The sequence below is a fragment of the Equus quagga genome, chromosome 12 (genome assembly GCF_021613505.1).
Source record: "Equus quagga isolate Etosha38 chromosome 12, UCLA_HA_Equagga_1.0, whole genome shotgun sequence".
NCBI lineage: Eukaryota > Metazoa > Chordata > Mammalia > Perissodactyla > Equidae > Equus > Equus quagga.
This window is the reverse complement of record NC_060278.1, coordinates 3,994,555-4,016,869: the sequence shown is the minus strand read 5'-3', so window position 1 is coordinate 4,016,869 and position 22,315 is coordinate 3,994,555. Positions and strand designations below refer to the sequence as shown.

The window sequence follows — 22,315 nt, the reverse complement described above, 5'->3', positions numbered from 1 at the left end:
GGGCACATCAGCAACTAGGTCCCTTGGGGACAGGTCTCATTGCAGCAGCAGCTCTAGCCCCAGGGAGGAGTTGCAGTGGTGGGGACTCTAGGCAGCTCTGTTAGCTAGCTTTGGTGTTGTTGAAGGCTATGGAATTCTTCAGTAATAAAGTCTGCAAACATCCATGGTGGTAAGACTTGCCAGGGTTCCCTGGCTTTCCTTTTCCCTGTGGGGTGAAAACCCTCTGAGGGAATCCCTCTAGGCGACAAGCTGCTATAGGGGATGTGGTGATGCAGGTAAAATGCTTTCTGTGCTTTTCTGTGCAGCCATCCTTGGCTTTTGAGCTCCACAGGGTTTCTGCTGCTTTGTTGTAGTCCAGAGCTATTTTTGTCAGTATATAGTTGTTTGTTTATTGTTTTTGTTGGGGAGACAGGGTTGGGACCTCTTAACCCTCCATCTTGCTGATGTCACCTCCTCATTTAATGTTTTTTTAATAGTTTTTTTCTGTGTTGAGAGTTACCATCAGTTCGATCATAATGTCTATTTTTTCCTTTAAAACCATGAACATATTTATAATAGCTCTTCTAAAAGTCCTTATTGGCCAATCCTGATATTTGTGTAATCTCTGGATGCATTCCTATTAACTGTTTTTTTCCCCTGGTTTGGGGTCATATTTTCCTATGTGCATGTCTAGTATTTTTTTTTATTATATACTACTTACTATAGATTCTATGGTTTTGAATCTTGATTGTGTTTTCTTATTTTGAAAAGTACTGCTTTTTGTTTTTGAAGGCGTTTACTTTATTTTTGCCTCAGCTTTGTCCTGTTGAAGTTTGGTTGGGGCTTTGTTAGTCCACACCTAGATTAGTCCTTTCTTTAGAGCTAGAGGATCCCTACTCCTAAAGTGTGGCCTTTTTGAGCTCTCAGCTAACCATTCTGGATATTAGCAAGTTTTCTCCACTGTGGAGGATTGGGACCCCCGTGTCTCCCATCACCTTGCACTATCTGTAGTCTCCACTCAGCTCACAGCTCCAAAATAATTTTTTTCCCAGACTTCATTCTGTTTTGTACTGTTTATTGACAATTTAGTATTTTTTCAAAGACTTAAAGGACTTTATGCAAATTTCAAGTGCCCTGTCTATGCTGATACCTTAGATAGTTTCTGTGCCACAATTTCTATTCACCCTATTAGACCCAAACCTTAATCTCTGTCTCTGAAAAGAGATTCTTTGTCTATACTTGAGCTGTACTTCTCTTTACTACCAGGAAGTCACCCTGCAGAAGAAGACCAAGGTGAATAATGTGTTTCTCTTCTCTAAGGGATCACAGTCATATGCTGTTTCCATTGCCCAAAAGCATGTGCTTCCTGTGTTTTGTCTAGTTTTAATTTTTATTTATTATCACAGTTTGTATACTTAGCCTTTATAGTTCCTAGTACACATGCTAAAAAAGGAATATATCAGAAACTCAGATATATATTTTTATAAAAAGGAGATATAACAATTTTATGTAACCTGGAGGAAGGGTCATATGCTTGTTCAAAGTTTCCAAGGTATCTAGGTTACCTTTGGGCTAAAACCATATCCTTTTGCAGGACAGAAAATGGATAACAGAAGAGATAAAAGTTTTCCTGTGCATCAGGAGTCAGGCTCAAATGTCCAATCTCAAATTTAAAAACATGGAATTGTTCATTCTCACAGACATAGTGGTAAATAGATTCCTTCATTATTTTATAAAATTATACTTAAGATAATTCTTTAGTTATAAGTATGTATCATCATTTTCTTTTTATAATTTAAACTTTATTGTCATCTATAACTGCTGCAGAAACTTGCAACTAGAGTTAAAAGCATTTGTATTGCCTAGATTAAACAATAAATTAAGAATTCCAAACCGATAAGCCAATGATAATAATCCTTATTTTTATTGTCACACCAAATTTATTTTATCATTATAGTTTATTGTTCATTTTACCAGATTTTAAGCTTACAACATTAACATAATTTGAGGGAACATTGAAGACTATTGAAATATATATGAAAAGTAAATAAGTTTATGTAATGAGGTAAGAAATGTCTCATCATTTTTCAGAGATTTCACAGTTCATATATTTCTCAACTTAGTTTGTTCAAGCATTTCTTGTATATGTGAGAAAAAAGATACGGCAGTCAATAGTAGGTTGATGTCTGTATACTAAGACCAGAAAGACCAAACACCTTAGAAAAACTGGACTTGATTAAATTTAAAAACATGGCAGTAAGTATAAAAATAACACATACTACCAAGTATTTTAAAATTATATTCAGCACACATTTATTAATGGAATTTATTAATATGCATTGATTTTAACTTTTACATTTTAAAATTTGGCAGCTAGTGTAAATGACTTTGAAAACTTTTAAAAGTGGCAAGTGTAGTTGTTCAAAAGTCATTCAGAAACTTTTGATGTTAAATGAGTTGTTATTTTTTGTTGCTCATGCAAAAAAAAGACGGAAATAATGACAATAACAGAAATGATCAAAGGTATAATTCTTGAGTAAAAAGACCAAGTTGTCAAAGCAAATAAAGACACATCTCATCATTTCCTACAAGTTCTTAAGAACGTGTTTCTCTGTTGTTGATTTAGGCATCTATTTTTTCAGGTCAGGGAACAAATGAGTTGCTTATTAAAGTGTGGCCAACCATGGCTTTGGGCTTAAGGTCTAGGATCTGATGATCTCCAAAGGTCTATATTTGATTTATCTTGAACCAGAAACCTATTAACAAAAAAGACAACTTATCTTCTCCCACACACTCAACATATATTGCTAAAACACAGACAGAATAAATGTAATAAACTCTTACAATCCATTAAGGGAATAATGGAAACACATGGGAGTCTCACTGGTCTATAGCAATTCTAATATTCCACTGGAAATTTTGGAAGATGCCCCTAATATAAGATTAGGAAATTTGGCACCTGTCACCATTTGAAATGTTCCTTGATTAAGTCCTTGTTCTACTCTCTGGAAGTAGTTCCTTAGACAATTGCTCCACCTTCTGCGATGATCATTTTCTGAGATCATCCTCCATAACCACAGCTGAAGAAAGCTGTGTAGAACATGTCTTCCCTGGAAACTGAATAGCTTTGAGCCTGCCTGCTGTCTGTAGAAACTTTGGGATGCAGAGGTCTTCTTGCATGTTAGTCAATTATAATCTCTTAAATCTAGGCTGGCAGTGATTTTGCCAATAAAGCTCTCACAAAAACTTTGTGAGTTTTCTGTAAATTTTATTTTAGTCAACTTCGTTTGTCAAATCTGTGCACACTCAAAATTATTTTCAAACCAGGCCTCTCTCTAGACTTAACTAGAATACTTTGGGCATATCATTTTTTTGTGACTATGCCTTTATTAATTTTTCTGTGAGACATCTTTTACAGCTTGAGGAACTTACTAGGAATCCCTAAAGTCTTTTAGAAGAATTAACAAATGATGTAAAAAAAAAAAAGACACATCATGATTTGTTCTTAGCCTGAAAGTAGTTTCTTTATGGAAGTTTCTGGATTTGGTGTTTGTCTTGAAGTGTGTTTTAATGTCCACTTATTTGATCTGAGAACAAACAGTCTCATTTTCAATCTTATAAGTCCTAGAATATCTGGGCTCTTTATGCTCCTTTTTACTTTGATTGCAAACTAGCCAGTACTTTACTAAACTATTTCTTTTACTGTTTGAATTTCTTTTTATTTTTAATTGTGGTAAAACACATAATATATAATTTACCATTTAACCAGTTTTATGTGTACAGTTCAGTAGTGTTGACTATATATACCTTGTTGGACAACAGATCTCCAGAACTTTTTCATCTTGCAAAACTGAAGCTCTAAACCCATTAAACAACTCCCTATTTCCCCTCCCCACAGCCCACAGTAACCACCATTTTACTTTTTGTTTCTATAAATTTGACTATGTTAGATACCTCATATAAATGGAATTATACAGTATTTGTTTTCCCGTGACTGGTTTATTTCACTTAGTATAATGTTCTCAAGGTTCATCTATATTGTACCATATGACAGTATTTCCTTTCTTTTTAAGGCTATTATTTCATTGTATGTGTATATCACATATTGTTTATCTATTCATTCACTGATGGACATTTGTGTTGCTTCCAACTCTTGACTTCTGGGAATAATGCTGCAGTGAACATGAGTGTGCAAATATCTCTCTGAGTCCCTGCTTTCAATTCTTTTGGATAAATACCCAGAAGTGGGATTGCTGGATCATATGATAGTTATATTTTTAATACTTTGAGCAACATCTATCCTGTTTCCCAGCAGTTGTGCCATTTTACATTCCCACCAACAGTGCACAAGGGTTTCAGTTTCTCCACATCCTCATCAATACTTGTTATTTTTTATTTTTGTTTTTTATAGCAGTCATCCCAAAGGTTGTGAGGTGATATCTCATTGTGGTATTGATTTGAATTTCCCTAATGATTATTGATGGTGAATATCTTTTCATATGCTTCTTGTCCATCTGTATATCATTTCTGAAGAAATGCATAATGCTAAATAATAGCAGTTATGGAAGCATCTTTTATTTATTCCTGACTTTAATGAGAATGCTCCTATTGTTTTATATTAAGTATATTTCCTTTAAGGTTGCCTTTTTCAAGTTTCTTTATATTCCTTACCAATTAATATTGAAAAAATCATTCTCAATCAATCATAAAAATTGAGATTTTTATATGGTTCTTCTCTTCAGTCAATGTAGTGAGTTAAATATAGAGCCATCTTTGCATCTGGACTAAATCCTATTTGAACATGCTGCATTTTGAAATATACTACTTCATTTAATTTACTATATTTATTTTGGATTTTTGCATTTATATTAATGTAATAGTCATTACTGCTATTCTCCAAATATTTGTCTCTCCACCTTTGGACATATGGAAGTGAACTTAACTGACTTTTTTATTGTGGTTTAAAAAAACATGTAACATAAGATTTACCCTCTTAGCAAACTCTTAAGTGTACAGTTACAGTATTGTTAACTGTAAGTACAATATTGTGCTACAGATCTCTAGAACTTTTCTATGTTGTAAAGTTGAAACTTTATACCTATTGAACAGAAACTCACCTTTTCTCCCAACCCCAGTCACGGCACCCACCATTCTACTTTCTGCTCGTATGAACTTGACTACTTTAGGTACTTCATATAAGTAGAATCATGGAATGTTTGTCCTTCTGTGACTGGCTTATTTCACTTAGCATAAAGCCCTCAAATTTTTTCCATATTGTTTCATATGATAAGATTCCTACTTTTTAAAGACTGAATAATATTTCACTGTGTGTATCACATTTTCTTTATCCATTCACCGTTGATGAACATTAAGATTGGTTCTATATCTAGTGGTGCCTTTGTCTAGCCTTGTTATTAGGGTGGTGTTGGCCTCATAAAATGAGTTTTGAAATGTACCCTCTTCTTTTTTTGGGGAAGAGTTTAAGAAGTATTGGTATTAATTCTTTGAATTTGGTAGAATTCATTGGTGAAGCCATCTGATTCTGGACTTTTCTTTCTTGGGAGATTTTTGATTACTGTTTCAATCTTCTTATTTGTTATTGATCCGTTCAGGCTTTCTATTTCTTCTTAATTAAGTTTTGGTAGGCTATCTGTTACTGGGCATTTCTCCTACTGCTTTTAATTTTCTCTTTGACTTTGACAATTTAATTTTATAATGTGCCTCAGTGTAGAACTCATATGTTCTACCTATTTGGAGTCCTGTAGGCTTCATAAGTCTGGATGTCTATTTCCTGTCTCAGATTTGGATATTATTTCTTTGAATAAGCTTTCTGTCTTTTTCTCTCTCTCTCCTTGTGGAATATCATAATGCATATATTGTTGCACTTGATGATATCCCCTAAATCTCATAGGCTTTCTTCACTATTTTTCATTTGTTTTAATTTTTTTTAAAGATTTAAAAAATTTTTTTTCCTTTTTCTCCCCAAAGCCCCCAGATACATAGTTGTATATTCTTCGTTGTGGGTCCTTCTAGTCGTGGCATGTGGGACGCTTCCTCAGCGTGGTTTGATGAGCAGTGCCATGTCTGTGCCCAGGATTCGAACCAACGAAACACTGGGCCACCTGCAGCCGAGCGCGCAAACTTAACCACTCGGCCACGGGGCCAGCCCCCATTCTTTTTAATTTTTTATCTTCTTACTGCATAGTTTCAAATGACTTATCTTTGAATTAGCTGATTTTCTTTGGATTGATCAGGTCTGTTGTTGAAACTCTCTATTGAATTTTTCATTTCATTCATTGTATTCTTCAAGTTGAGAATTTGGGTTTTTTTTTAATGGTTTCTACCTCTTTGCTGAACTTCTTGTTTTGTTCATATATTATTTTCCTGTTTTTGTTCAGCTGTCTATCTGTGTTCTCTTGTAGCTTGTGCTGAGCTTCTTTAAAATAACTATTTTGAATTCTTTGTCAGGCAATTCATGGATCTCCATTCTTTGAGATCAGTTCCTAGAAATTTGTTGTGTGCTTTGGTAGTACCATGTTTTTCTGATTTTCCATGTTCCTTGTGGCCTTGCATTGATGTCTGCACATTTGAAAGAGCAGTCACCTTTTCCTGACTTTAAAGGGAAACAACTTCATCTGTGGGTGAGCATGAAGGTGCTGGCTGGATGGGGTGCATGGCAGCACAGAGTCTGATGCCAGGTTGTGTAATGAAGATTTAGGGTGTGCAGGGCTTTTGGGTCTAGAAGCATGTGGCAACACTTGGTCTAGGGCGACTTATAGTGGTGCTGGCCTGGGTACTGCACAGTGATGTTTGGTCTGGAGGGGTGCACAGGCTATAGGGAAGCTCAGCAGCTTGAGCTCCATGCAGCTCCATCACCTTGGGTCTACATCAGTGAAGGCTGTGGGGGGTCCATGGTAGTAGCAAGTGCTGCTGCGGTCCTCAGTGGTCCATTCTTCTGGGGTTCTCCTGTTCTTTATTCCCCAATGGGGAGAAGTAACAGCTGAGGACCTTCCTCTTGACACTAAGCTATGCCAGCCTGGGGATGGAATGATGAAGGTAAAATGCTTCCTACACTTTTTTATGTGGCCATCCTTCGTATTTGTCATCCACTGGGTTGCTGCAACTTCTTATTTGTATTCCAGAGTACTCCCAGTGCTGTTTTGTCCATGGATACTTGTTAAATCATTGTTTTTGTGGGACACAAGGACTGGGACCTCCTGGTCCACCATCTTGCTGATGTCACTTCTTTATTATTCAGTTTCAAATGCCTTTTATTCTCAGTTGTATATAATTGTATTTATATGCTTAGTGTATCTTTCAGTTAAATGCAAGAAGAATTAGAAATACTGTTATTAAATAAGCTATGTGGAGCATAAAATGATAATTCTGCTGATTTGCCTGTTGTAAATTTATTTAGCACATAAATATCAATGTTTGAATGGAAAAGCAATGATATTTATATCCAGTTGAGCTTTACACTTAATGAGAATAACACTATTATAAATTTTGAATGTTAAAGAGAAATGCTTGCAAATAGCAATATAAAATGTACTCTCTTATCTCATTGTTTACAAATGAAAAATAAATGTTGAAAATAACCTGGTGTTTGTTTTTATGTCAACTTAAAAGACTTCAAAATATCAGCACATAAAGCAGAATTTAGCTTTTTTATGCAACTTTATATTGTTAAATTTCAATTTACAGTGATATATATTTGAATCAAAACAAAAAATAACATACATCTTGAAAATTTTGTTCATAAATTGTGCTTCTTCCTATATAATTGATGTAAAATAAATAGAGGACTTTACTTTTAATAAGGAAAATGTAACTTTTGTCATTGCACGTGTAATGAATATTATCACGGATTATGTTTAAATCTGAATTGTATAATATTCAATGTTGATCCAAAATTACTTTAAATTAAACTTTTGTAATTTATATACCTTGGCAGTATAAAAATATAGCCCCAAATTCTTTGAAACTTCCAGTCAAGAAGTGTAGTCTCTGTACCCTCCTGTTGAATTTGACTAGCTTGTAACCATTTCCCTGAATAGAATACGGTGTAAGTGATGCTCCATGGCTTCTGCCTGGCTCATTTGGAATGCTCAGTCTTGAGAAGCTCAAGCCCCAGGGAGCCCACATATAGATCCTCTGATCAACAGCCTTAGCTGGGGCAGACATGTGAGTGATGAAGACTCTAGCTTACTTTCTCCTTTGAGTCACAAAACTTTTTAGTTTGATGAAGTCCAATTTATCTGCATTTTCACTTGTCACTTGTACTTTTGGTGCCATATTCAAGAAACTATTGCCTAAGCTAAGGTCATAAAAATTTACTCCTATATTTTATTCTAAGACTTCTATAATTTTAACTCATATTTATGTCCACAATCCCCTTTGAGTTGTATATAGTGTGACACTGAGGTCCAATTTCATTCTTTTGCACGTGGCTATTCAGTTGTTCACAGCACATTTGTTGAAAAGACAATTATTTTCTCCCTACTGATTTTTTTTAATGTCCTTTTAGAAAATCAATTGATCATAAGAGTTTATTTTTGAGCTCTTGTTTCTATTTCATTGATCTCTATACCTGTGATTATTCCCAGTATCACATTATCTTGATTATTGTAGTAAGTTTTTATATCAGGAGGTAGGAGTTCTCTGACTTTTTTTTTTACATTCAAGATTGTTGTGGGTATTCTAGGTCTCTTAAATTTCTATATGAATTTTGGTATCACCTTATCAATTTCTGCAAAATAGCCACCTAGGATTTTTATAGGAATTAAATTAAATCTGTAGATCATTCGAAGTGTATTGTGATCCTAACAATATTAAGTCTAACAATCCATAACCAGGGCATGTCCTACCATTTATTATATCTTGTTTAATTATTTTCAATGATGTTTCTTAGTTTTAAGCATACAAGTCTTACACTTATTTTGTTAAATTCATTCTTAAGTATTCTATTGCCTTTGGTGCTGTTGTAAATAGAATTGTTTTCTTAATTTTATTTTCTGATTGCTCATTGCTAATGTATTGAAATACAATTGAGTTTTGTAACCTCAAACTTTGCTGAATTCATTTATTCTAATAGGTTTGGGTTTTCTTGGGGTATGTGTACTCCTTAGGATTTTCTATATACAAAACCTGCAAGCACAGATAGTTTTATTTCATTCTTTCCAATATTGACATCTTTTATTTTTCTTGCCCAATTGCCCTAGCTAGAAACTCCATTACATTTTGTCTTTTATTATGTTAATATGGTTCAGTCCTTATTAAACCAACCAAGTATTTCTGGGGTTGTTGATTTTCTCTGTTGTTTTTCCCTACTCTATTTTACTTATTTTTGCTCTAGTCTTTATTATTTGCTTCCTTCTGCTTTCTTTGGGTTTACTTTGTTAATTGACTGTGGCCTCTCTTCTTTTTCAAAATAGATGTCTGTATGGGTCGCCTGGTGGCACAGCAATTAAGTGCACACATTCCACTTTGGTGGCCAGGGGTTCACTGTTTTGAATCCTGGGTGCGGACCTATGCACTGCTTGTTGGGTCATGCTGTAGCAGTCATCCCACAAAAATAGAGAAAGATAGGCACAGATGTTAGCACAGGGCCAGTCTTCCTCAGCAAATGGATGAGGATTGGTGGCAGATGTTAGTTCAGGGCTAATCTTCCTCAAAAATAAAATAGGTGTTTGTAGCTATAAATTCTCCTCTAAGCATCACTTTAGCTATATCCCATAAATTTTGGTATGGTGTGATTTTGTTTTCCTTCGTCTCATAGTATTTTCTATTTCCCTGTGATTTCTTATTTGAACCATTGGTCATTTAGGAGTAGGTCGTTTAACTTTTACTTGGTTGTGATATGTATTCATACGCATATATACCTTCATACACATAAATAGACATACTTAGAAATCATGAGTTCTCATGGGCAACTTTAATTCCAGTCCATCCCCTCAGGTCTTGTTCTTTCCTCCCTTTGTTTTGTATGTGTATGTCCTTTCTTCCACAGTATAAACTTGACTCTGAAGAACATCAACACGTTTACTTACTTGATATATCCTATAATGCTTTTAAATGTGTTTCATAATTGCTTAGCACATAGCACTAGGGTTAAAATGTACTAAAAAGAGTTCAGGATTTTGTTTGCACCTTAGTCTCTTGAGTAAGAATGAAGATATATGTTAGATTTGTATTCTTAGGTTACTTGGATTAGTGCTCTGTTTTTCCTTTTAGAAGGTTCATTTGTTTGTTCATTTATTTTCACTTTTACTTCTCTTTTCTTATCCTGTTGATTCATTGTGATTTTTTTGAATATGCACAACGTTACCCTACTTCTCGAAGTATAAATATGCAAAAGGTGTACTTAGAGAAGTATCATTCCCTCTGTATTGCTTCTCTTTGCACTCCACAGTCTCCTGCCAGCCCCTTGAAGATAACTAAGTATACTGTTTTCTGATTTATCTTTCTTGTGTATCATTTTGTAAAGGTAAGTGTCTTTCTACTTTTTTTCTTATTTTGCTTTCTTCTTACCCAAAGGCTGGCATAATAGATATCCTCTTTTTCATTTTTTTCCACTTAATGTTATGTTCTAGAAATAATGAAACAGCTTAAAATACAAACCCATTAAAACTTTTCTCACAATTTTCATGTCAGATCTAGAATTATGATAATTTACTTATAACTTTATAAAAGTGCGAGAAAGTGGTACTGTACACTTGTTCTAAATTTGAAATCTAGAAATATCACAATAGATCTGTTTTTCTGTTTAGTAGACTAAATGCATCTTTTCATGTAGCTCATGATGGAGAATCAACTGAAAATCTTATTCTTGATAATGAAGCAGTGTCAAATACCGACATGCAAATGTTGAAAGCAGCTGCTAGAATGAAGAGACGCAATGGTAAGTATAATAATTATAGATATCTTGTAAGTTATTTTAAGTTAAGCTCATCGAAAGATCTTTTTTGTTTGGTTTATGAATATGTGTTTGAGCATACATTTTGTAGGAATTTTACCCTTTGATGTGAGTGTAAATACCCTAAGATAACTAGAGAACTAAAGTGAAAGCTTTGATACTTTTTGTTTGGTATTTGCATGGTCTGTGACTACCATGTAACAAGATTGCTTCCACACTCACTCATGAAAACTATTCACACAAATTTCCCACTTCAATTACATGATCTATTTAAATAAATATTTTCACTGCTGTAACTTTACAGTTCTCTTTCTCTAATTTTACACAAATTAGAAAAAATTTTTCAGATTACTTGGCATACCCAGAAGTTTTATAATCGATCTGTTTTTCTATTTAGCATTTCTTATAATACAGGAAAAGGATAGTATAGCTGTTGAAGATCAATTACCTGAAGACATAGCTTTAGTTTTAAGAAGCCAATTTCAAGCTAAGAATTTTGAAGCTACCAGAAATGAAAGTTCTGATAGTAAGTAATTAATTAAAAACCTTAAAAATTGTTTTAAATTAAAATTTAAGAGAGCTTTGTTCCATAGTTCATGAATATGTCTACAATTATTGTGTTCAGACTTTTAGATCTTTATTGGTGATTTATCTGTGCATTCTATAATTCCTGAGTTAGATGTGCTAAATTTCCCACTATGAGTATGGATTTCTCTATATCTTATGTCAGGTTTTGCTTTATGTCGTATGACACTTTATTATTAACATACATATAAATTTAAAATTAATAATTTTCTTAGAGGACAGTCCTAATGAAGGAAACTACTTTATCATTTTTATAGTTTTGTTTGTTCATTTGCCTTAACCACCTGCTGTTACTGTAGCTCCACCCATTTTCAGATTGGTATTTGCATGATAGATGTTTTTTCTATCTTGCTGCTTTAGCTTTCCTATATCTTTATGATTTTTTCTGTATCTCTTGTATGAAGCTCACAGTTGTGTATTTTCCAAGTTCAGTCTGATATCTTTGTCTTTTAATTAGCACTGATAATTCACATTTGACCCAATTTTGTTATTTTGAGGTTTAAGTAACACCATTTTCTTGTTCTTCCTGCCTGATCAGCTTCTTCTACTCTCTTTTCTGCTCTATATTTTAATATTATTACACATTTTTTCTTAGACATATTTATACCCCAAATTTTAACTTTATTCTAAACTATGAATATGCTAAGAAAGCTAGAGAATATTTTAATTAACATTAACCAATATTAAATTATTATTAATTTTAATTTATTGATATCTCTAAAAAGTAACAAGACTGATTCTATTTGCACAAGTGAAAATGTAGTCACATATATTTATACTTCAATAGACAGTCTCTTTTAATTGTTTATTACCACAAAGTATGATTTGCTTATATCATTAAGAAATGAGATGAAATATTGTTGGTTAATTACCATATATTGCAAATCTAGTACTTAAACTACAGATCTGCTTCTCTATTTAGTGCATTTAAAAGTCTTTCTTCTTCTAACTCAGAGTATGGATGAAGTATTATATAAAAATGTTTTGCTTAACACTAGGAGCTGCTGGAAAGAATAGACTCAGTAGTAAATATGATAATTATGAAAACTATTAAATTATTTTAATTATGTTAATTTTTAATTAAATTAAGCATAATTTGGCTCATAGATACGTGTCCTGATACAACCTTACATGCATCCACTGTCAAATTTTCAAAAATTGTATTATTTAAATTTCTTACTTCTTGATTTCCTTGACTTTTTGTTCATTCTGCCCTTTACTGTCAGATGCATATTGGATTCTCCTATTTTGATTTTGAATTTATCTTTTCTTGTAGTTCTGTCCTCTTGTTCTTGTACTGCCTATGTTATTAGCTGCACACAAATTTTAAAAATTACATATTTCCTGGTGAACTCAACTTATTATTTTTTATTAAAGAGACCATCTTAATTTCTGGTAAGGTCCTCTGACTTATATCCTATTTTGTCTGACATTGACATAACTGTAACAGATTTATTTTGATTAGTATTTTCATGACATATCTTTTTTCATTTATTTAATTTCTACCTTTTTGTATTAAAATTTAGTGATGTATCTTATAGTTTATAGTTAGATTATTTATAAATCCAGTGTGATTGTCTTTATCTGTTCCTAGAACATGTAATGTATTTATAATTATTATAATAATTAATATATTTGGATTTAAATATTTTGAGATACTTTCTGTTTTTCCCACCTAATCCATCTTTCTATTTTTTTAATTTATGTTGGAATTATGATTATTATTCATTCCAATTTTTAAATCAATCATATGTTTAAAATTTAAAAGCCATTAAAAATGTGAATACCTTAGGAAAATGAAGTCCACTTTCAACTTTCTAAGTGTATATATGAAGTAACAGAGTGCCTCCACATACTTTCAGTAAAAACGCTCATGATTTTTACACTTAACTTCAGAGTTCATTTTGAAAATTCACCAGCCTTCTTTTTTGAACACTTAAAAAATTGTGGTTATTTGTTTATTATAAAAATGAGAGGAAACTTTGGATGTTTCTTGGTATATTTAAATAATTCAGAGGCTTCACAATAAAGCAGTTTTAGGCTTTGGTGGATTAAAAGCCTCTCTTCCTCTAGCTGAGAAAATGCATAAGATACCAGATGAAAATATTTTACCTGAAGATAAAGTTTTAATTTCAAAATTTAGAATCTCAAATTAAGAATCTTGGAACTTCCAGAGTGACATCAGCACCATGGTGGAGTGAACTCTTCCCTTAGTCTCTCCCCACTAAGTTACGATGAAAATGACATTCATAAACCAACAAAAGATTCCACACAGCACAATAGACATCTGAAAGATCCATGCAGCCATATGTCTGAAGGTGGGGATGCTGGACCCCTCAGGAAGCAGTGGTGGAGGTAAGCAGATCTCCTCTCCCTCCTGAGCAGCAGCAATCTAGGGTGTGGGACCTCACATAGTAGCAGCGTGCAACTCTGAGAGGAGAAGGGGGACAAAGTAGCCTTCCATGGGAACATTCTCTCTCTCAGAATTGCCTCCAAACCCATGGGAACACTCCACACCCAGGCAGCTAAGCAACCATGGTGGCACCCTCACCAAGTTGAGCAGCCCAGGTGGGAAGACAGTGAGTACAGAGCTGGAGCATGCAGGATTGTGTGCACTAAAGAAAACACCCCTCTCCTGCTCCCGCCTGGCACACCAGCTTGGCCAGTCAGCCAAAGCAGGGAATCCCCACCAAAGTGTCTCTGACTACATGTGTAAAGCGTCAGTGGCCAACAGGCAAATGCAGATGGGCCCTGCCTGCACAGCTTCTAATGGACAGGCACAACTGCAAGGGATTGCAGCCAGCTCAGAAAACACAGCTCCTGCTCCCCATGGTGGTGGCAGGTGGAATCTGTGACTAGATACTACCACTATGCAATGACATAAGTCCAACCCATCAAATAGCATGAAGAGGTATATTAACACTCCAGACAAGAAGGAAAAAACAAGTACCCAGAAATCAATCCTGAAGTCACAGAAATTTGTAACCTAAATGGCAGAGAATTCAAATAGTTATCATAAAGAAACTCAGCAAATTACAAGAAAACTCAGAAAGACTGTTCAGTGAACTCAGGAATAAAATTAATGAACAGAATCACAATCACAAAAATGACTGAAACTATTAAAAAAAATCAGAAATGTTGGAGATGAAGAACACAATGAATGACATAAAGAAAAACCTGGAATCCTTAAAAACCAGAACTGATATTATGGAGGACAGAATTAGTAATTTAGAAGACAAAAATATAGAAATGCTGCAGATGGAGGAGGAGAGAGACTAAGACTAAAAAGAAATAAAGAAATTGTCCAAGAAATATCCGACTCAATTAGGAAATGAAACATGAGGATTACAGGTATTCCAGGGGAAGAAGAGAGGGAGAAGGGAGCAGAGAGCTTGTTCAAAGAAAGAATAGCTGAGAATTTCCCAAACTTGTGGAAGGAGGTGGAACTACATGTAAATTAAGCTAATAGAACTCCTAATTACATAAATGTAAAAAATCCTTCTCCAAGGTATATATTAGTAAAACTGGCAAAAGTCAATGACAAAGAAAAAATATTAAGGGCAGCAAGGCAGAAGAAAATAACCTAGAAAGGAACCCCTATTAGGCTTTCAGCAGATTTCTCAAGAGAAAGCTTACAGGCTTGGAGAGAGTGGAATGATATATTCAAAATTCTTAAAGACAAGAGCTTTCAGCCAAGAATACTCTATCCAGTGAAACTATTCCTCAGATACAATGGAGAAATAACAACTTTCCCAAATAAACAAAAGCTAAGGGAGTTCATCACCAAAAGACAACTCCCATAAGAAAGGCTCAAGAAGGCCCTCATACCTGAAAAATAAAAGAATTTACAAAGCCTTGAGCAAGGAGATAAATAGACAAATTCAAAAAATTGCAGCTCTCTATCAGAACAGGTTAGCAAACGCCTAATTTTAACATTAAAGATAAGGGAAGGAAAGCATCAACAGTAACTATAATCACTTCATTTTAATCACAAACTCACAACACAAGATGGAATAAATTGTGATAATAACTTAGGGAAGAGGAAAGGGATGAAACCTGCTTAGACTAAGGAAATATGAGTGGATCAGAAAAGGGACTATCTTGTCTATGAGATTTTCCATAAAAACCTCATAGTAACCACTAAACAAAAAATCAGAACAGAGACACAAATGATAAAGAAAGAAAAAACTGAGAAAACCATCACAGAGAAACACCAAATTGAATTGGCAGTCAGAAATACATGGGATGAGAAACAAGAGAAATCCAGAACAACCAGAAAAGAAGTGACACAGTGGCACTATTAAGCCTTCATATATAAATAATCATTTAAATGTAAATGGATTGAATTCTCCAATCAAAAGGCACAGAGTGGCTGGGTGGATTGAAAAACAAGATCCAGAAATATGCTACCTCCAGCAAACACATCTCAGCTTTAAAGACAAACAGGCTCAGAGTGAAGGGGTGGAAGACAATACTCCAAGCTAATGGCAAACAAAAGAAAGCAGGTTTTGCCATACTTAGACAAAGCAGACTTCAAGATAAAAAAGGCAATGAGAGACAAAGAGAAGCAATATATAATGATAAAAGGGACACTCCATTTATGAAGTGGATATAACACTTATAAAAATATATGGACCTCACACAGGAACCCCAAAGTACATAGAGCAACTATTAATTGACCTAAAAGGAGACATTAATAGCAACACAAAAATAGTAGGGTGCCTCAACACCCCACATACATCAGTGGATAGAACATCCAGACAGAAAGTCAACAAGGAAATAGTGGAATTAAATGAAAAACTAGACCAGATACACTTAATAGATATATATAGAGCACTCCAACCAAAGAGAGTAGAATACACATTATTCTCAAGTGCACTTGGAACATTCTCAGAGATAGACCATATGTTGGGAAACAAGGCAAGCCTCAGTAAACTTAAGAAGAAGACTGAAATCATATCAAGCATCTTTTCTGACCATAATGCTAGGAAACTAGAAATCAACTACAAGGAAAAAGCTGGAAAGTGACAAGTATGTGAAGACTAAACAATGTGCTACTGAACAGCAAATGTATCAAAGAATAAAATAAAGGAGAAAGCAAAAAATACCTGGAGACAAATGAAAATGAAAATGCAGCATATCAAGTCATATGGGATTCAGCAAAAGTAGTCCTAAGAGGGAAATTCATAGCAATACAGGGCCACCTTAACAAATAAGAAAAATAACTCTTTCTGTTTGCAGATGACATGATTTTTTATATAGAAAACCCTAAAGAATACATCAGAAAACTATTAGAAATAATCAACGACTACAGCAAAAGTGTCAGGGTACAAAATCAATTTAGAAATATCAGTTTCATTTCTGTACTCTAATAGTGAACAAACAAAAAGAGAACTCAAGAATACAATCCCATTTACAATTGCAACAAAAAGAATAAAATATCTAGGGATAAATTTAACCAAGAAGGTGAAAGATCTATACAATGAAGACTATAAGACATTATTGAAATAAATTCATGATGACATAAAGAAATGGAAAGGTATTCCTTGCACATGGATTGAAAGAATAAATATGGTTAAAATGTCCATACTACCTAAAGCAAGCTACAGATTCAATGCAATCTCAATCAGAATCCCAATGACATTCTTCATGGAAATAGAACAAAGAATTCTAAAATTCATATGGGACAACAAAAGACCTGGAATAGCTAAAACAGTCCTGAGAAAAAAGAACAAAGCTGGAGGCATCACAATCCCTGACTTCAAAATATAGTACAAAGCTATAGTAATCAAAACAGCATGGTACTGGCACAAAAACACACATACAGATCAATGGAACATAATTGAAAGCCCAGAAATAAAACCACACATCTACAGACAGCTAATCTTCAACAAGGGAACCAAGAAGATACAATGGTGAAAGGAAAGTCTCTTCAGTAAATGATGCTGGGAAAACTGGACAGCCACATGCAAAAGAAGGAAAGTAGACCATTATCTTTTGCCATTCACAAAAATTAACTCAGGACCAGCCTTGTGGCCTAGTGGTTAAGTTTGGCATACTCTGCTTCAGCAGCTCAGGTTTGGTTCCTGGATGTGGACCTACACCCACTCATCAGCAGTCATGCTGTGGTGGTGACTCACATGCAAAATAGAGGAAGATTGGCACAGATGTTAGCTTACAGTGAATCTTCTTCAAGCAAAAACCAAAAAATAAAAAGGAAGATTGGCAACAGATGTTGGCACAGGGAAATTCTTCCTCAGCAAAAGAAAAAAAAATTAACTCAAAAAGGATTAAAGACCTGAAGATAAGACGTGAAACCATAAAACTCCTACAAGAAAATATAGGCAATACACCCTTTGACATCAGTCTTAGCAGCATCGTTTTGAATAGCATGTCTACTCAGGCAAGGGAAACAAAAGAAAAAATAAACAAATGGGACAACATCAGACTCAAGAAATTTTGCAAGGCCAAGGAAACCAGGAACAAAATGAAAAGACAACCCACCAACTGGGAGAAAATATTTTCAGATCATATATCTAACAAGGGGTTAATCTCCAAGATATACAAAGAACTCGTAAAACTAAACAACAAAAAAGCAAGCAACCCAATCAAAAAATGGGCAGAAGATATGAACGGAAATTTCTCCACAGAAGGTGTACAGATTGCCACAGGGCACATGAAAAGATGTTCAACATCACTAATCATTAGGGAAATGCAAATCAAAACTACAATGAAATATCACCTTACACCTGTTAGGATGGCTACAATTACCAGGCAAAAAATAACAAATGTTGGAAAGGATGTGGAAAAAAGGGAACCCCCATACACTGCTGGTGGGAATGCAAACTGGTGTAGCCACTATGGAGAACAGTATGGAGATTTCTCAAAAAAACTAAAAATAGAAATATCATATAACCCAGCTATCCCATTACTGGGTATTTATCCAAAGAACTTGAAATCAACAAGTCAAAGACATGCACCCATATTTTCGTTGCAGCATTATTCACAATAGCCAAGTTGTGGAAGCAACCCAAGTGCTCATCAACTGATGAATGGATAAAGAAGATGTGGTATACATATACAATGGAATTCTACTCAGCCATAAAAGACAAAATCATCCCATTTGCAACAACATGGATGGACCTTGAGGGTATTGTGTTAAGTGAAATAAGCCAGACAGAGAAAGACAAACAGCACATGATTTCACTCATATGCAGAAGGTAAACACGTGAAGAAAGAGAACAGATTAGTGGTTACCAGAGGGGAAGGGGGTTGGGGAGTGGGCATAAAGAGTAAAGGGGCACATATATATATGATGATTGACAAATAATAATGTATAACTGAAATTTCACAATGTTATAAACTATTACTACCTCAATAAAATAATGAAAAAAAAATCTTGGGACTTCTGGAAAATAGTTTTTGACAATTTGACTATGATATGTGTATGTGTGGATCTCTGAGTCTATTTTAGTTTGAGTTTGTTGAGCTTCTTTATGTGAAGATTAATGTTTTTCATAATATTTGGGAAGTTAATGACCATTATCTCTTCACAAATTATTTCTTCTTTCTCTCTCTTCTTCCCCTCTGGGATGCCCATTATGCATATGTTGATACTCTTGAGGGTTTTTCCAAAAATCTCTGAGGCTCTGTTAATTTTCTTCATTCTTTTTTCTCTTTGACCTTTAGACTGGATAATCTCAATTTACCTCTCTTCATTTTTACTGATTCTTTCTTTGCCTTTTTAACCCTACCTTTGATTCCATCTCTTTCACTTACTGTGCTTTCAACTCCAGAATTTCTATTTGATTATTTTTAAAAAATTCTACCATGTTGCTGATATTCTTTCATGGTAAGAAGTTGTTATAATTTCCTTTAATTCTTTAGACATAGTTTCCTTTAGTTATTTGAACATATTTGTAAAAGCTCATTTAAAATCTTTGTCCAGTAAGTTTGATGTCTGGGCTTCCTCATAGGCAGTTTCTATTGACTGCTTCTTTTTCCTTCTGTGTATTGGCCACTTTCTTGTTTCTTTGCATGTCTCATTTTTTCTTTTGATTGAAGACTGGCCATTTTAAATATAATGTGCAAGTATGGAAATATATTCCTCCCCTTCCCCAGGGTTTGTTGTTTTTATTTATTTGATTGTTTACTGAATTTATTGGACCAGTCTGTAAAGTCTGTATTCTTTGTTCCTTGTGGCCACTGAAGTCTCTGCTCAGTTAGCTTAGTGGTTATCTAATGATTGGACAGAGATTTCCTCAAATGTGTTGAAGTCTCTCAGCCCCTGCTGAGGGGCGCTGTGTTTGTGTTGGGGCATGCCTTCAGTGCTCAGGCAGGAAGTTTATAAATCTGCTCTAGCTTTCACTTCATGCTTACTCAAAGCCTCAAGGTTATCCACAGGTGAGAGGTTAGGAAATTTTCGTGTCTTTCCTGGATATGTACATAGTCCCATATAAGTTCTTTGCCTTTTAGATTCCCAGGAATATATCAGAGCTTTATAAAGCCACCTTTTATGGACATCCAGTTCCCAGTATTTCTTAAGACTTTTTAGTTGGACTCTTCTTAGCCCCAACTGGTAATGCTGCATCACACAGCTACTGTGGTAAACAATTACCACTGATAGATTTTGACAAATGTCCTGGGGATATGGTTGCTCTGTACAGAGCAGGCAGCTCTAGGTCTGGTCAAATAAGTACATGCCCTGACAGTGCAGCTTTTCAGCAAGCTACCAGATGTGTCAAATAGTTACTATTCTCTAGGAATGGTGTTTTGGGGAATCTCCAAACGTATTTTGTCCTCTCTAGTGGCTGCTAAGCTGCTGGTTTTCACAGCTACGTTTGTAGTGCTGTTAGTTTACAAGGCAACAATGGACCTGGGGAGAGAGGAATGGAAGGACAAGTTAACATGCTAGAAACCTCATTGGTGTTACCCAAAATCAGCCATTTAAGTAAATGCTTCTCATATTGCTGCAAGCCTTTATTTAAAACCTAGAGTTCTCAAAGTGTTGACTCTGATGATTATCGGCCAGCATTCTCATTGCTTTTAGGGAGGAATAGGTTTTTGGCTGTCCTTACCCTGCCATTGCACAAGTGCTATGTTGAGTATTACTTTGGATGGTATGAATATTATCCTCATGTTTTTGTTTGTGGTTACTTTTTAAATATTTTTCTATATGTGTTTTTAAATCTCTTCAATCATTTTGTTGAAGTTTATTTCTCTTAAGCAGAATGTAGTTTGACTTTCTTTTTGATACAAATATGCATATCTTTGCTCATTTTGTCTATTAACAGGGACTTTAAGTTATTTGCTTGTCAAAACAAATACAGTTAATATTCTTTTCTCTTGTTTCTACTTTCTGTTCAAATATTTCCTTGTGGTTTTCCCTATTTATGGTTATATGGGTAATGCTTCGCTTCCTCAGCATTACCCATATAATCATATAATTCATTCTAGGAATTACAAAGATGCATACTTTTAAGTAAAAATCTTTATATTTAAATTCAAAGGTAATATGCATTCACTGTAATAAATTCAAGCAGTACGAAAAAGTATAAAGAAAATGTCTTTCTTCCCTTTACTCTTCCTTCCCCAATTCACTCCAAAGTGATTAACATTATTGATAATTGAATGTATATCCTATCAGAAAGTGTTTTAAGCATATATAAGCTCCACTCATTTATAGAGTATTTCATACACAAAAAATGGGACCATTTTTTTCTTACGTTTAATAAAATATTGTGCCTATCGTTTCATCATAACAGATTAGGTTTTCAATGGCATTTATTTATCAAGTTAATGTTTTTTTGTTATTGAGATAGGTTTTACTTCTTTCTTATTACAACCAATGATGTAATATGTGTTCTTTGCACATATGTCCTTGTTTTTTGGTCATAGCATTATTGTAGGGCTTTGTAGGATTGTTAAGTTTAATACATGCATATTAAAAAGTGATAGAGATTGCCAAATTGTCCTCTGAAAATTTTTGACAATTTATCTTCTCCTCCAATGTGAATTAAGTGTTCCTTTCCTATCACCCTCCTCAATGCTGAATAATATAAACCTCTAATATTTTTGTCAAATTGGGTCCCAGATAGAACTTTGTTGCTTTAATTATCCCTTAAAAACATGAATGAATTTTATTTATTTAACAAACAACAAATAATTTATTTAACAAATATTTAAATACTTGACAAATATTATATTTATTTAACAAATACAGCTTTGTGCCAGGTCCTGAGTTTGGGCTTAATACTATATACTTATCAATTTTATCTACTTATTTTTCTGGGTCTTGTTTGTTCATATCTTTTGAGTATTTGTATATTCTCACTTTATTTTTCAAAAGCTCTTTATTGTATATATTGACCCTTGTGCTTTTTTATATATGTTGTTAATAAATATCCTCAATCTATTATGTATATTTTCATTTTTATTTTTGGTGTCTTTTTCAGTAATAAAATTAAAAATCTTCTTGTGTATTAATTTTTCCTTTATGTCTTCTGGGTTTCATGACAGGCTTAGGAATGCTATTTCAAACTCAAGATTATTTATGCATATCCTAAAATTGCTCTGTTGCCTTAATAGCCTTTTTCTTTACAACATTTATTTTCTGTTACTCCATTTGGAGTTCATTTTGTGTGTGTCTCAGGGTTGGTTTTGATTGCATTTAACAGGAAACTTTAATGTAACAGTAGTTTTAACAATGTGGAAGTTTCTATCCCACATAAATAATTCTGAAACTAGGTAGTCAAAGGGTCTGGTGGTTTCACAGTAACAAGGAACCAAGATCTATTTTGTTGCTCTTTCTTCCTTACAAAGCTGCCTCACATCTGT

General features: G+C 34.1%; 1 protein-coding gene across 1 annotated transcript in view; it reads left to right on the top strand.

Moving 5' to 3' along the window:
- CCDC7 (coiled-coil domain containing 7) overlaps nucleotides 1-22,315 on the top strand; it is a 485,718-nt gene that overhangs the window by 220,968 nt on the left and 242,435 nt on the right. The window contains exons 19-20 of the mRNA XM_046679053.1: nucleotides 10,775-10,879; nucleotides 11,292-11,420. Of these exons, the coding sequence (XP_046535009.1) occupies nucleotides 10,775-10,879; nucleotides 11,292-11,420 (234 nt within the window). The remainder of the gene's footprint in view (nucleotides 1-10,774; nucleotides 10,880-11,291; nucleotides 11,421-22,315) is intronic.